The sequence below is a fragment of the Littorina saxatilis genome, linkage group LG2 (assembly GCF_037325665.1).
Source record: "Littorina saxatilis isolate snail1 linkage group LG2, US_GU_Lsax_2.0, whole genome shotgun sequence".
Classification (NCBI taxonomy): domain Eukaryota; kingdom Metazoa; phylum Mollusca; class Gastropoda; order Littorinimorpha; family Littorinidae; genus Littorina; species Littorina saxatilis.
In genome coordinates, this window is record NC_090246.1 from 25,149,358 (window position 1) to 25,159,427 (window position 10,070).

At 40.6% G+C, this 10,070-nt stretch overlaps 2 protein-coding genes across 5 annotated transcripts in view; both read left to right on the forward strand.

Moving 5' to 3' along the window:
- LOC138956023 (uncharacterized) overlaps nt 1–856 on the forward strand; it is a gene marked incomplete in the record, with an annotated part of 1,818 nt that extends 962 nt beyond the window's left edge. The window contains 1 exon segment of the mRNA XM_070327496.1: nt 136–856. Coding sequence (XP_070183597.1) covers nt 136–371 — 236 coding nt within the window.
- Nucleotides 857–3,880: 3,024 nt separating this feature from the next.
- Nucleotides 3,881–7,903, forward strand: LOC138958582 (ly6/PLAUR domain-containing protein 5-like). Of its 4 annotated transcripts, none has more exons than XM_070329782.1 (6): nt 3,881–4,004; nt 4,494–4,568; nt 4,949–4,972; nt 5,551–5,909; nt 6,316–6,417; nt 6,806–7,903. In XM_070329782.1, the coding sequence occupies exons 2-6, from the start codon at nt 4,535–4,537 to the stop codon at nt 7,052–7,054; spliced, it is 768 nt and encodes a 255-aa protein (XP_070185883.1). In that variant the 5' UTR covers nt 3,881–4,004; nt 4,494–4,534; the 3' UTR covers nt 7,055–7,903. The 4 variants fall into 4 exon arrangements, with proteins under 4 accessions (XP_070185883.1, XP_070185884.1, XP_070185885.1 ...); XM_070329783.1 differs by lacking the exon at nt 3,881–4,004 and adding an exon at nt 4,045–4,104; XM_070329784.1 differs by lacking the exon at nt 3,881–4,004 and having other exon boundaries at nt 4,247–4,568; nt 5,551–5,597; nt 5,628–5,909.
- The last annotated feature ends 2,167 nt before the right edge of the window (nt 7,904–10,070 follow it).

A 10,070-nucleotide genomic window follows, 5' to 3' on the forward strand; every position in this document is an offset into this window, starting at 1 on the left:
TGTTTACGTGCGTGTGTGTGTCCGTCTTTGCTTGCAGGCCAACGTATATGTTTGTGTTTGTGTGGGTAAGGGTGCGGACTGCATTTAATACACAAAATACAATCAGGTCCTTAAAAAGCTGCCTCCTCCTTCAGATCACTCTACGAGAGAAGAACTTCATCACCATCATCACCTCAGAGTGTGCGGACACCACGTGCCAACTGCAGACTACAGCCGAGACCTCAGCACAACCCAGAGAAGTGGTCAACTGCTGCAGAACTCATCTCTGCAACCTTGACACCTTTGTGGAGTTCTCTGCAGCTGAGATTGTTGGCCCTCGTTTTCTTGCTTCTCTGGGCATGGTGTTGACCGCTACTTTGTTGACCATCTAAGGTGATAAATGTGGCAATAAGGGGGTTCATAACTGTTGGTGTGTGTATAAATGTAAGCTTGTTGAGTTCTGAGGTGCGTTGCTTAGGCAGACCGTAACATAACGGTTGCAAACGAAGTTTTCTAGGCAACGCATAGTTTTGTCGTATCGCTCGCGAACGTTAGCACGCGCTCGGTACCAATAGGGCCTACCATTGTCTGGAGTCACTGAAGCGTAACAAAGGCGACCGCTCGCCGAGAATGGTCTAGGCAACGGGGGGTTTGTGCCGAGCATTCTGTAACGTACCTGAGAGGTGGCACATCAGAAACTATTGCACTGTACTGAGCTTGCTGTTTGACTCTCTCTCTCTTTCTCTCTATCGCAGTCTCTCTCTCTGTCTTGCGTGCTCTCTCTCTCTCTCTTTCTCTGTCTCTCTCTCTCTGTCCCTCTGTGACTGTCTCTCTGTCTACGTCTCTGTCTCTCTCTTTCTCATTCTTTCTTTCTTTATCTCCCTCCCCCCCCCCCCATATCCCTCTCCCTATGTCTTTCTCTTTCATTTTACCTCTCTCTCTATATCTGTCTGTCTCTCTTTGTGTCCGCCTGAAAGTCTCTCTCTCGTATCTTTTTTCCTCTCTTTCTATCTCTTTCTCTCTCTCTTTCGCTCTCTTTTCCCTCCCTCCTCTCTCTCTCTCTCTCTCTCTCTCTCACATACACACACACACACACACACACACACACACACACACACACACACACACACACACACACACACACACACACACACACACACATTCTTTATGTTCGTCTCTCTCTCTCTCTCCCCCTCTCACTCTTTGTCTCTCTCTCTGTCACTCTCTCTCTCTCTCCCTCTCTCTCTCTCACACACACACACACACATTCTGTATGTCTCTCTCTGTCCGTCTGTCTCCCCCCCCTCTCTCTCTCTCTCTCTCTGTCTCTCTCTCTTTCTCATTACCTCTCTCACTGTCTTTCTCTGTCTCTCTCTGTCACTCTCTCTGTCACTCTCTCTGTCTCTCTCTCTCTTTTTCTCTCTCTCTCTCTCTCTCTCTCTCTCTCTCTCTCTCTCCTCCTTCCCCACCTTCATAATCTCCGTGCAATATATATATATATATGTGTGTGTGTGTGTGTGTGTGTGTGTGTGTGTGTGTGTGTATGTGTGTGAGTGTGTGTACGTGTGTGTATGTGCGTGTGTGTGAGTGTGTGTGTGTGTGTTTGTGTATGTGTGTGTGTGTGTGTGTGTGTGTGTGTGAGCGTGCGTGCGCGCGCGCGCGCGTGTGTGTGTGTGTGTGTGTGTGTGAGAGTGTGTGTGTATGTGTGTAATGCATGTACAAGGACAACAGGCCCTACGCTCAGGTTGGATCTTGATGAACATAATTATGTTTTTAATTACTGAGATCAGTGCACACTTTGCCAGGTGACACTGTGTACAAGAATCGAATACCAGACCAAGGCTTTACCCATTAATCTCTCACCTGGGTCCAACTAAATAAACGAACACACGACTGAACACGCAAACAAGTATTGAGGGAATCAAATATGTCCTCATCTACCTATTTTATGAAAGATGCATTCAGTCAAAAATGCTTTCATGATTTTCGCCAGCTAAAACCAGAACATTGAAGCTATACTTTATTATTGTAAACTTTGAAGATAGATTTATAGTCCTTACTCCTTAGTGGCTGAAATTGAACGGTGTGACGTCACTGTCAGAAGCATAATTATACCACATGGCCCGATCAGACTGTAAAATTACGCTAACAATAATGACAGCGGACGTTCACAAATTGGTATGTGTTACACGACACTTGAGATTGCCACAAGTTCTCAAATGTCGTATAGTTGTGTTCTTTTATTCTACGTCGCCCGTCTTCGCAGCAGCAGAAAACAACTCGTCAAATTGAGTTCGAGGATTTATTTAGCATTCCATACATACAACTGCACATCGTAGCAGAACTCAAAGTAGAAGCTTTTTTTACATACAAATCGCGCTGGCCTATATAGCAAATACTCAATCTCGAGAATATTCCAGACCGAACATGATACAACTACATTATACGAGCCGTCTATGGACTAGAACAGTGACGTTCTCTGTGACGTACATCAAAAGCGCCGACGCACTTAATCCGAGCGAACGCCACGAACCCACTACTCAAAACAACGTGGTAAACAACTTGTTTTGACAGGACTAGAAAGTTCACCTGCATTCTCGTCCAAACATAAATATTGTGTTTACAAAACATAATATCGGTACTTTCCCACAAAGTACAAACAAGTCAACCACATGCAACACACAAAACCGAACCAAAGCTCAGCAACGACAGCGATTCCTAACAGTATGTATGGACTAAGCATTGGATTTGGTTTAAACAAGTTGTTATTCAATTAAACATGATACAATAATAAAACGAGAAACAATATGGACATGAACTCAAGCGAACGCTTATAATTATGTCGTGCCCTACGCAGCTGGAGAATAACCCAAGTATGATGACGGACATAACATTACTAATAAGCTATATAACTATCTGGAGCATTGGATTTCCCTTCTTTTAGCCATGTGACGTACGCCAGAGGCCAACTTCAACTTATATTGTGGCGGCTGGCCTAGATTATACACAAAAGAGTGCATGTTTGCGTTCAATCGTAAAAAATCAAAAGAATTAAAATATTCAAAGGGATTCTGACTAAAAACGCATCGATATATAATTTGTAACATAAATGCTCTTTGTATTTTTGATTAACATACATTGTATATGACAAATGACAGAGCTCTCTCGACAGGGATTGTTCACCTCGAATCTTTCTTTCTTTATTTGGTGTTTAACGTCGTTTTCAACCACGAAGGTTATATCGCGACGGGTTAATCTCGAATACTAACGTGGTCTTGGAGAACAATGACTGTGTCAATGTGTGTAAAATGTCATATAAAATGTCAAAAATACAAATGCATGTAACGCATAATACTGTGCAACCCATATAAAAGAGAAACAAAACACGGCAAAGCAGACAAAACCACCACACACAAAACAAAACACGAATGGAAGTTCCTGTGTGAGAAAAGACAAAATAAAAACAAATTAAAAAACATTAAACATAATTATGCTAAACGAGTTGCGTGCTTCGGTTCTAACATCCGTACAAAAACAGTACCAATAAATAAATAAATAAATACATAGATAAATACATAAACACATAAGTAAATAAGTAAATATATAAATAAACAAATAAATAATTCATGAATAAATACACACACACACACACACACACACACACACACACACACACACACACACACACACACACACACACACAAAAACCACAACAACAAAAACCACATAATTTAATCGACACCAGTTCCATGCGTCATAGAAATGAAAACCATTTATTAAAGACCGTACGGTTCCTAAACATGAGAGAGGGTGTCTTGCCCCCCCCCCTCCCCCCCCCCCTCCCGTTGAAAGAGGGCATTATCTTCGCAAAACACAAGTGTGAAGCCGTAAAAAACACAGTGGGCGTGTATAATTAGTGTGGGTTCTGCCAAATTAACGTGGTAACGTTTGTTTGTATACTGGTGAGAGGTAGACGCACCCTAATATTGCTTGAAGCGTGGCAGACATTGTTTTGAGTGCAGAAGGTAAGAGCATTTTCTGTTTGATATTTTTCAATATCCATTCTCATTGAAATAAAACCGCTATGCTGAAAGATATATTGATACTCTTCTGATAACCTGTTTTGTAACATCAACTGTTTTTATGAGTGTGTGTTTGTTTGTTTGTGTTTGTCTGTCTATTGTTGTTTGTTTGTTTGTTTGTTTGTTTATTTGTTAATTTGTTTGCCTGTTTGTTTGTTTATTTGTTTGATTGTTTGTTCGTTTGGTTTTATTGTAATTTAGATGTCGGTGTGTTTTCTTTAACTTTTTGTGTGTGGTCTGTCTGCTATGTTGCTTGCTTGGTTGGCTGGTGGCTTAATTGACTGATGGATGATTTGGTTGGTCAGTTGTCCTTGTTTGTCGGTTTTTTTTTATTTCTGTGTAGTGCAAACTGTGCTTGAAAAAGGTTGATAATTCTGACGGACTATTCGAACAGAGAAACAACAGTTATTTTTTAGTTTTTTTATTTAACAGCAATATGCCAGTGGGTCGGAGTTGGTGAAGTTAGAAGCAAAATGGTCGCCAACGTGATCAAAACCATCCTTGTCGGTAGGTTTTTTTGTTTGTATTTTGAATCAATAAAGTGCTACACGATATTCTACTTTCTTGTCGCATAGAAATGTCATTTAAGACCAGAACACTGCAAACAATATGGCTATGTCATGTAAGAAATACATCCGTCATATACGCATATATTAAAAGCTTTAATTGTAAACAGATATGATTATGTTCTTAGATATTATAGTGGTTTTTCACAATATAAACAAACGCACCTTTCAGATAAGCAGAGTTTTGTGTATTATTTTCTGTAACGACAATGACAAATAAAAGAATCATAATAAACATTCGGAATGACTAAAGACAATCACATATAAATTATATACATGATACAAATAAAAATACCTTGGTGTCTTTGTGTGTGCTTTCAGGGTTCGTTCTTTTAGCGCAACACGGTATGTATATTCTCAAATTACCTGTCTGATTAGAGAAAAAAAAATCACGTTTGCCACTTTGATACAATGGCTTTTGTGAAGACATACTTTTCATTTAACGTGTTCTTGATATAATTACGAACTCTTAATGCCGCGCATTAATGAATGAAGGAAGATCGAATGGGGAAAGGAAGGAAAGAAGGAAGGCATAAAAGAAAGAAGGAAGGAAGAAATAAAAGAAGGAAGGAATGAAGGAATTAAAGAAGGGAGGAAGGAAGGAAGGTAGAAAGGAGGAAGGAAGGAAGAAAAGAAGGAAGGAAGAAATGAAGGACAAAAAAGGTAAAGCCACTGTGATTACGCACAATTTGTCCAAACAAACCTGGTCTAATAAAACATTATCTGATGTTCTGACAATTTTCCGATTTCATTTTCGGTATTTCTATATTGTTAGTGGTAAAATACTGAGAACTTCCGGTTAACACGATCTCTGAATTTGAGCAGAAATATACTCAAATAGCACACATTCTTCCCAACCTTGTACCTTGTTCTTATCACTTCTGTTGTCCCAGTAATTATAAATATGCCAAAGTATCTTTCAGGTTTGACGGAGGGTCAAACACCCGCATATACCGGACCCACAAACGCAACGAATCCCTGGACCGGTCCGACAAATCCCTGGACCGGTCCGACAAATCCCTGGACCGGTCCGACGAATCCATGGACCGGTCCGACGAATCCCTGGACCGGTCCGACGAATCCATGGACCGGTCCGACGAATCCCTGGACCGGTCCGACGAATCCATGGACCGGTCCGACGAATCCATGGACCGGCCCCACAAATCCATGGACAGGAACCGCCAACGCTCCGGCGACCACGACCACACCGGCAAACAATGGTAATAACGAGGCCACACCTGCCCCTGTAGCCAACCCGACCACTACGCCCAGTTCACAGGAGGTACATGGTTATGCACATTGTGTGGTGTGCTTGGTTCGGTATGAAGTAGATGAAGTCTATGTGACGAATAATATTTCTGTGGGTTTTTTTTTCAGCAAAGAAGAACGTGGATATTACAGTGTTCTTGAGTGAGTGTGTGTGTGTGTGTGTGTGTGTGTGTGTGTGTGTGTGTGTGTGTGTGTGTGAGTGTGTGTGTGCGTGTGCGTGTGTGCGTGCGTGCGTGCGTGCGTGTGTGTGTTTGTTCAGCTACTATGTGTATATATATGCATGACAAGAAAGATACTTTTTGGTGTTGATTGTTTACGCGTTTTGCACACGACTCGTTTAATACCAAATACACAGTCACATGAAAAAGAAAAGGACATGCGTTTTCAAGAAATACGACTGTTTTCTTCCTTTTTTTCAGGCGGACAGTTGTTACTCTTTCAGTTGTGAAGGACCTTATGCCGACTGCTACCTGGAGATGGGTCAGAACTCGGTCTGTTCAAGGAGTGACCAGTACTGTAAGGTCAGTGTGAACACGCGCACGCAAACACTGACGCAGACACACAGACAGAGGAAGACACATACGCAGAGGCATACACACACCCACACACACAAACATACACACACGTACTCACTCCTACACGCACACACACACCTACACACACAAAGACACTCACAAACGAACACACACACACACACACACACACACACACACACACACACACACACACACACACACACACACACACACAGGTGTGGTTCAACAGGTTCATGTTCCCATCGTAATTCTTTCACGTATAAGACGCAATCAGCATATACGCCTCTCGGAAAGTTTTAAAAAACACCCTATAGTTACTATCCATCCTCGAGGTTCTTAACTCATTTTTAAAACAACATTACCCCTTGCCCAGGTGACAGTGCAAGAGGACAAACGTACGAACATCACAACGACTACAGCAGAGTGTGTTGAACAGGATTGCGAACTCACAAAGATATCCAGCGTTACCAAAGGAGACACACTTTCTGGCTGCTGCGACTCGCATCTGTGCAACGACGAGAATCTGCTGCAGCTGAATTCATCTGCACGGCCTGTTGCGTGTCTGCTGATCATGTTGGTTACAGCGTGGGTCGTGCTGGTTGATATTAGCTTCCTTTTGTAGCCCGTTTAGTATTGACTTTTTTTATAATGAACTTTCCTCTGTGTTCTTTTTGGTACGAATCATGCATGTAAGAACTTTAGCTATGTGTACTTTGAAAAAAAAAAAAGAAAGATCGTCTCTTTGTCATTACGGTGAAGACTTTCAACACACGTGTGGCTAACATTCCTTTCAATCATCATTGCAACTTTCACAATCACACGCTGGGATAGCGACTGTAGATATTGTGTTACCATGTTCATGACTTCTTATGTCGGCGATTACTACAAGGGCCTTTTTGTATTCAGCTAACGTTTTCAATGTTTGCCTGCTTTGTATAGCTGTGGGTTTTTTTCTCCGTTCGCCACCCATCTGATGACGGAAGTGAAAGCTTGCCCAAGTATGCTCTTTGGGGATCATGATGAGTTTATGGTTGCTGTTTTCAGCTCAAAATGTAATTACTGATAGGTTAATTAGAGACATGCTTCAGTTGCTTTATTAATATTATTTATTGTTTTTCGCGAAAAGAACATGCTAAATCATGCCGTTTCATTATGCTAATTACATGATATTTGGACAACCAGATCATGCGTGATAAGCCAGAATATCGTATACCTAATAGCGTATACTTTCAAGGCCGGTGCACGAAATCATCCATCCATGTTGTACAAATGCACGCTTGCACAATTTCACACAAAATTAGCCGTGCGCGCCCGCGAACACACGCACAGACGAACGTAAACGCACACGCAAACACATCATTAAAACAAGCACAATTCACTTTAATTGGAATACTGACTAGAGCCTATTGTAAGGTTCACGGGTTCACGGGTAATGATATAGAACTTCATTAAAAGACTCAGTCACCAGAGCGTGGGCGTATATGTAAGCTTATGTGTGAGCGTGCCTGTTTGCGCTCGTGCGAGTATGCGTGTGTTTGCATGACTGTTCGCAATATTAAGTCCCGGTCATCGCAGCCATTCACGAGGGACATGTATTCCAGCTGACAAAACTACAACGACACAAACAGGCAGCTGTTATAATATCAGCAACGCAGACTTGTATTCAAAACAAAACACACACACACACACACGCACGCACGCACGCACGCACACACACACACACACACACACACACACACACAAATCCTTTGGTGTTGCAGCACAACATAACACCTTCGATCGCTGCTAATGTTAACAATGTTTTCACAGGAAACATAATGCAAAAGGTAGGTCCCACATTTTATCCTACATATATACGTGAGAGAGACACTCGTGAGATAATAATCGTTCAAATCACACGTGTGTATATCATGTAAATGAGGTCATTTCAAGCAAGTCTGGCAGGGACCTGTCTTTCCACTGCTTATGATGCCAAAGTCACCAAGACAAACGTCATTATAGAAACAAAAATTGCGCTCACTAATTACCCTCGATGAATCTTTAGAACTAACACGTCACGCCATACGTCAGAGTGACGGTTCTTTGCTTTGACGTAATAGATTGCAGGAGGCTTTAGAAGAGATCGAGGTTCCAAAACAAGCGTCTTCAATTTAGCTGCCTCGTCTGCAAGAAATTTTCAGTCAAATACACGTAAGTACAGTATGTGGGATAAACAGAATACTACATGGCTTGCTGTGTCGTACCAGATTTACACTCGTTGCTTTTTCAAATAGTGAACAGCTCGCTTTCGCTCGCAGTTCAATATTTAAAAAAAAACAACTCGTGTAAATCTGGTACGACACAGCAAGCCATGTAGTATTCTCTATGCATATTATAACAAAAGACAAGGCTTACGTGAACAAGAACGAGTCAATCATCCATTTTCCTCCTTACTGTCATCTATATGATGAACAAAGGGGGACATATTTATTTTGTGGTAGGCTTTTTTGTTACATTTAGTCAAGTTTTGACTAAATGTTTTAACATAGAGGGGGAATCGAGACGATAGGGTCGTGGTGTATGTGTGTGTGTGTGTGTGTGTGTGTGTGTGTGTGTGTGTGTGTGTGTGTGCGTGTGCGTGTGTAGAGCGATTCAGAGTAAACTACTGGACCGATCTTAATTACATTTAACATGAGAGTTCCTGGGTATGATATCCCCAGACGGTTTTTTATTTTTTCGTTAAATGTCTTTGATGACGTCATATCCGGCTTTTTGTAAAAGTTGAGGCGGCACTGTCACACCCTCATTTTTCAATGACATGTATTGACATTTTGGCCAAGCAATCTTCGACGAAGGCCAGGCTTTGGTATTGCATTTCAGCTTGGAGGCTTAAAAATGACTTTGGTCATTAAAGATCTGAAAATTGTAATTAAAATTATATTTTTATAAAACGATCCAAAAACAATTTCATTTTATTTTCCATCATTTTCTGATTCCAAAAACATATAAATATGTTATATTCGGATTACAAACAATCTCTGAAAATTAAAAATATAACAATAAATTATTATGATTAAAATTAATTTTCCGAAATCGATTTATAAACAATTTCATCTTATTTCTTGTCGGTTCTTGATTCCAAAAACAACAAGGAATGATATGTAGAAAAGCGCGGTAGCGGATGCGCCGAGGAGGATAGCACGCTTTTCTATATCTCTATTCTATTTAACTTTCTGAACGTATTTTTCATCCAAATATATCATATCTATATGTTTTGGGAATCAGGAACGGACAAGGAATAAGATGAAATTGTTTTTAAATCGATTTCGGAAATTTAATTTTAATCATGTTTTAATCTTTAATTTTTAGAGCTTGTTTTTAATCCAAATATAACATATGTATATGTTTTTGGAATCAGAAAATGATGAAGAATAAAATAAACGTAATTTTGGATCGTTTTATACAAAAATGATTTTAATTACAATTTTGTAATGACCAAAGTCATTAACTAATTTGTAAGCCTCCAAGCTGAAATGTAATACCAAAGTCCGGCCTTCGTCGAAGATTGCTTGGCCAAAATTTCAATCAATTTTAATGAAAAATGAGGGTGTGACAGTGCCGCCTCAACTGTTACAAAATGCCGGATATGACGTCATCAA

Coding starts and splice junctions, on each gene's coding strand:
- LOC138958582 (XM_070329782.1), top strand. CDS start 4,535: ATGGTCGCCAACGTGATCAAAACCATCCTTGTCG. Junction 4,569..4,948: donor GATCAAAACCATCCTTGTCG/GTAGGTTTTTTT, acceptor GTGTGCTTTCAG/GGTTCGTTCTTTTAGCGCAA. Junction 5,910..6,315: donor CTACGCCCAGTTCACAGGAG/GTACATGGTTAT, acceptor CCTTTTTTTCAG/GCGGACAGTTGTTACTCTTT.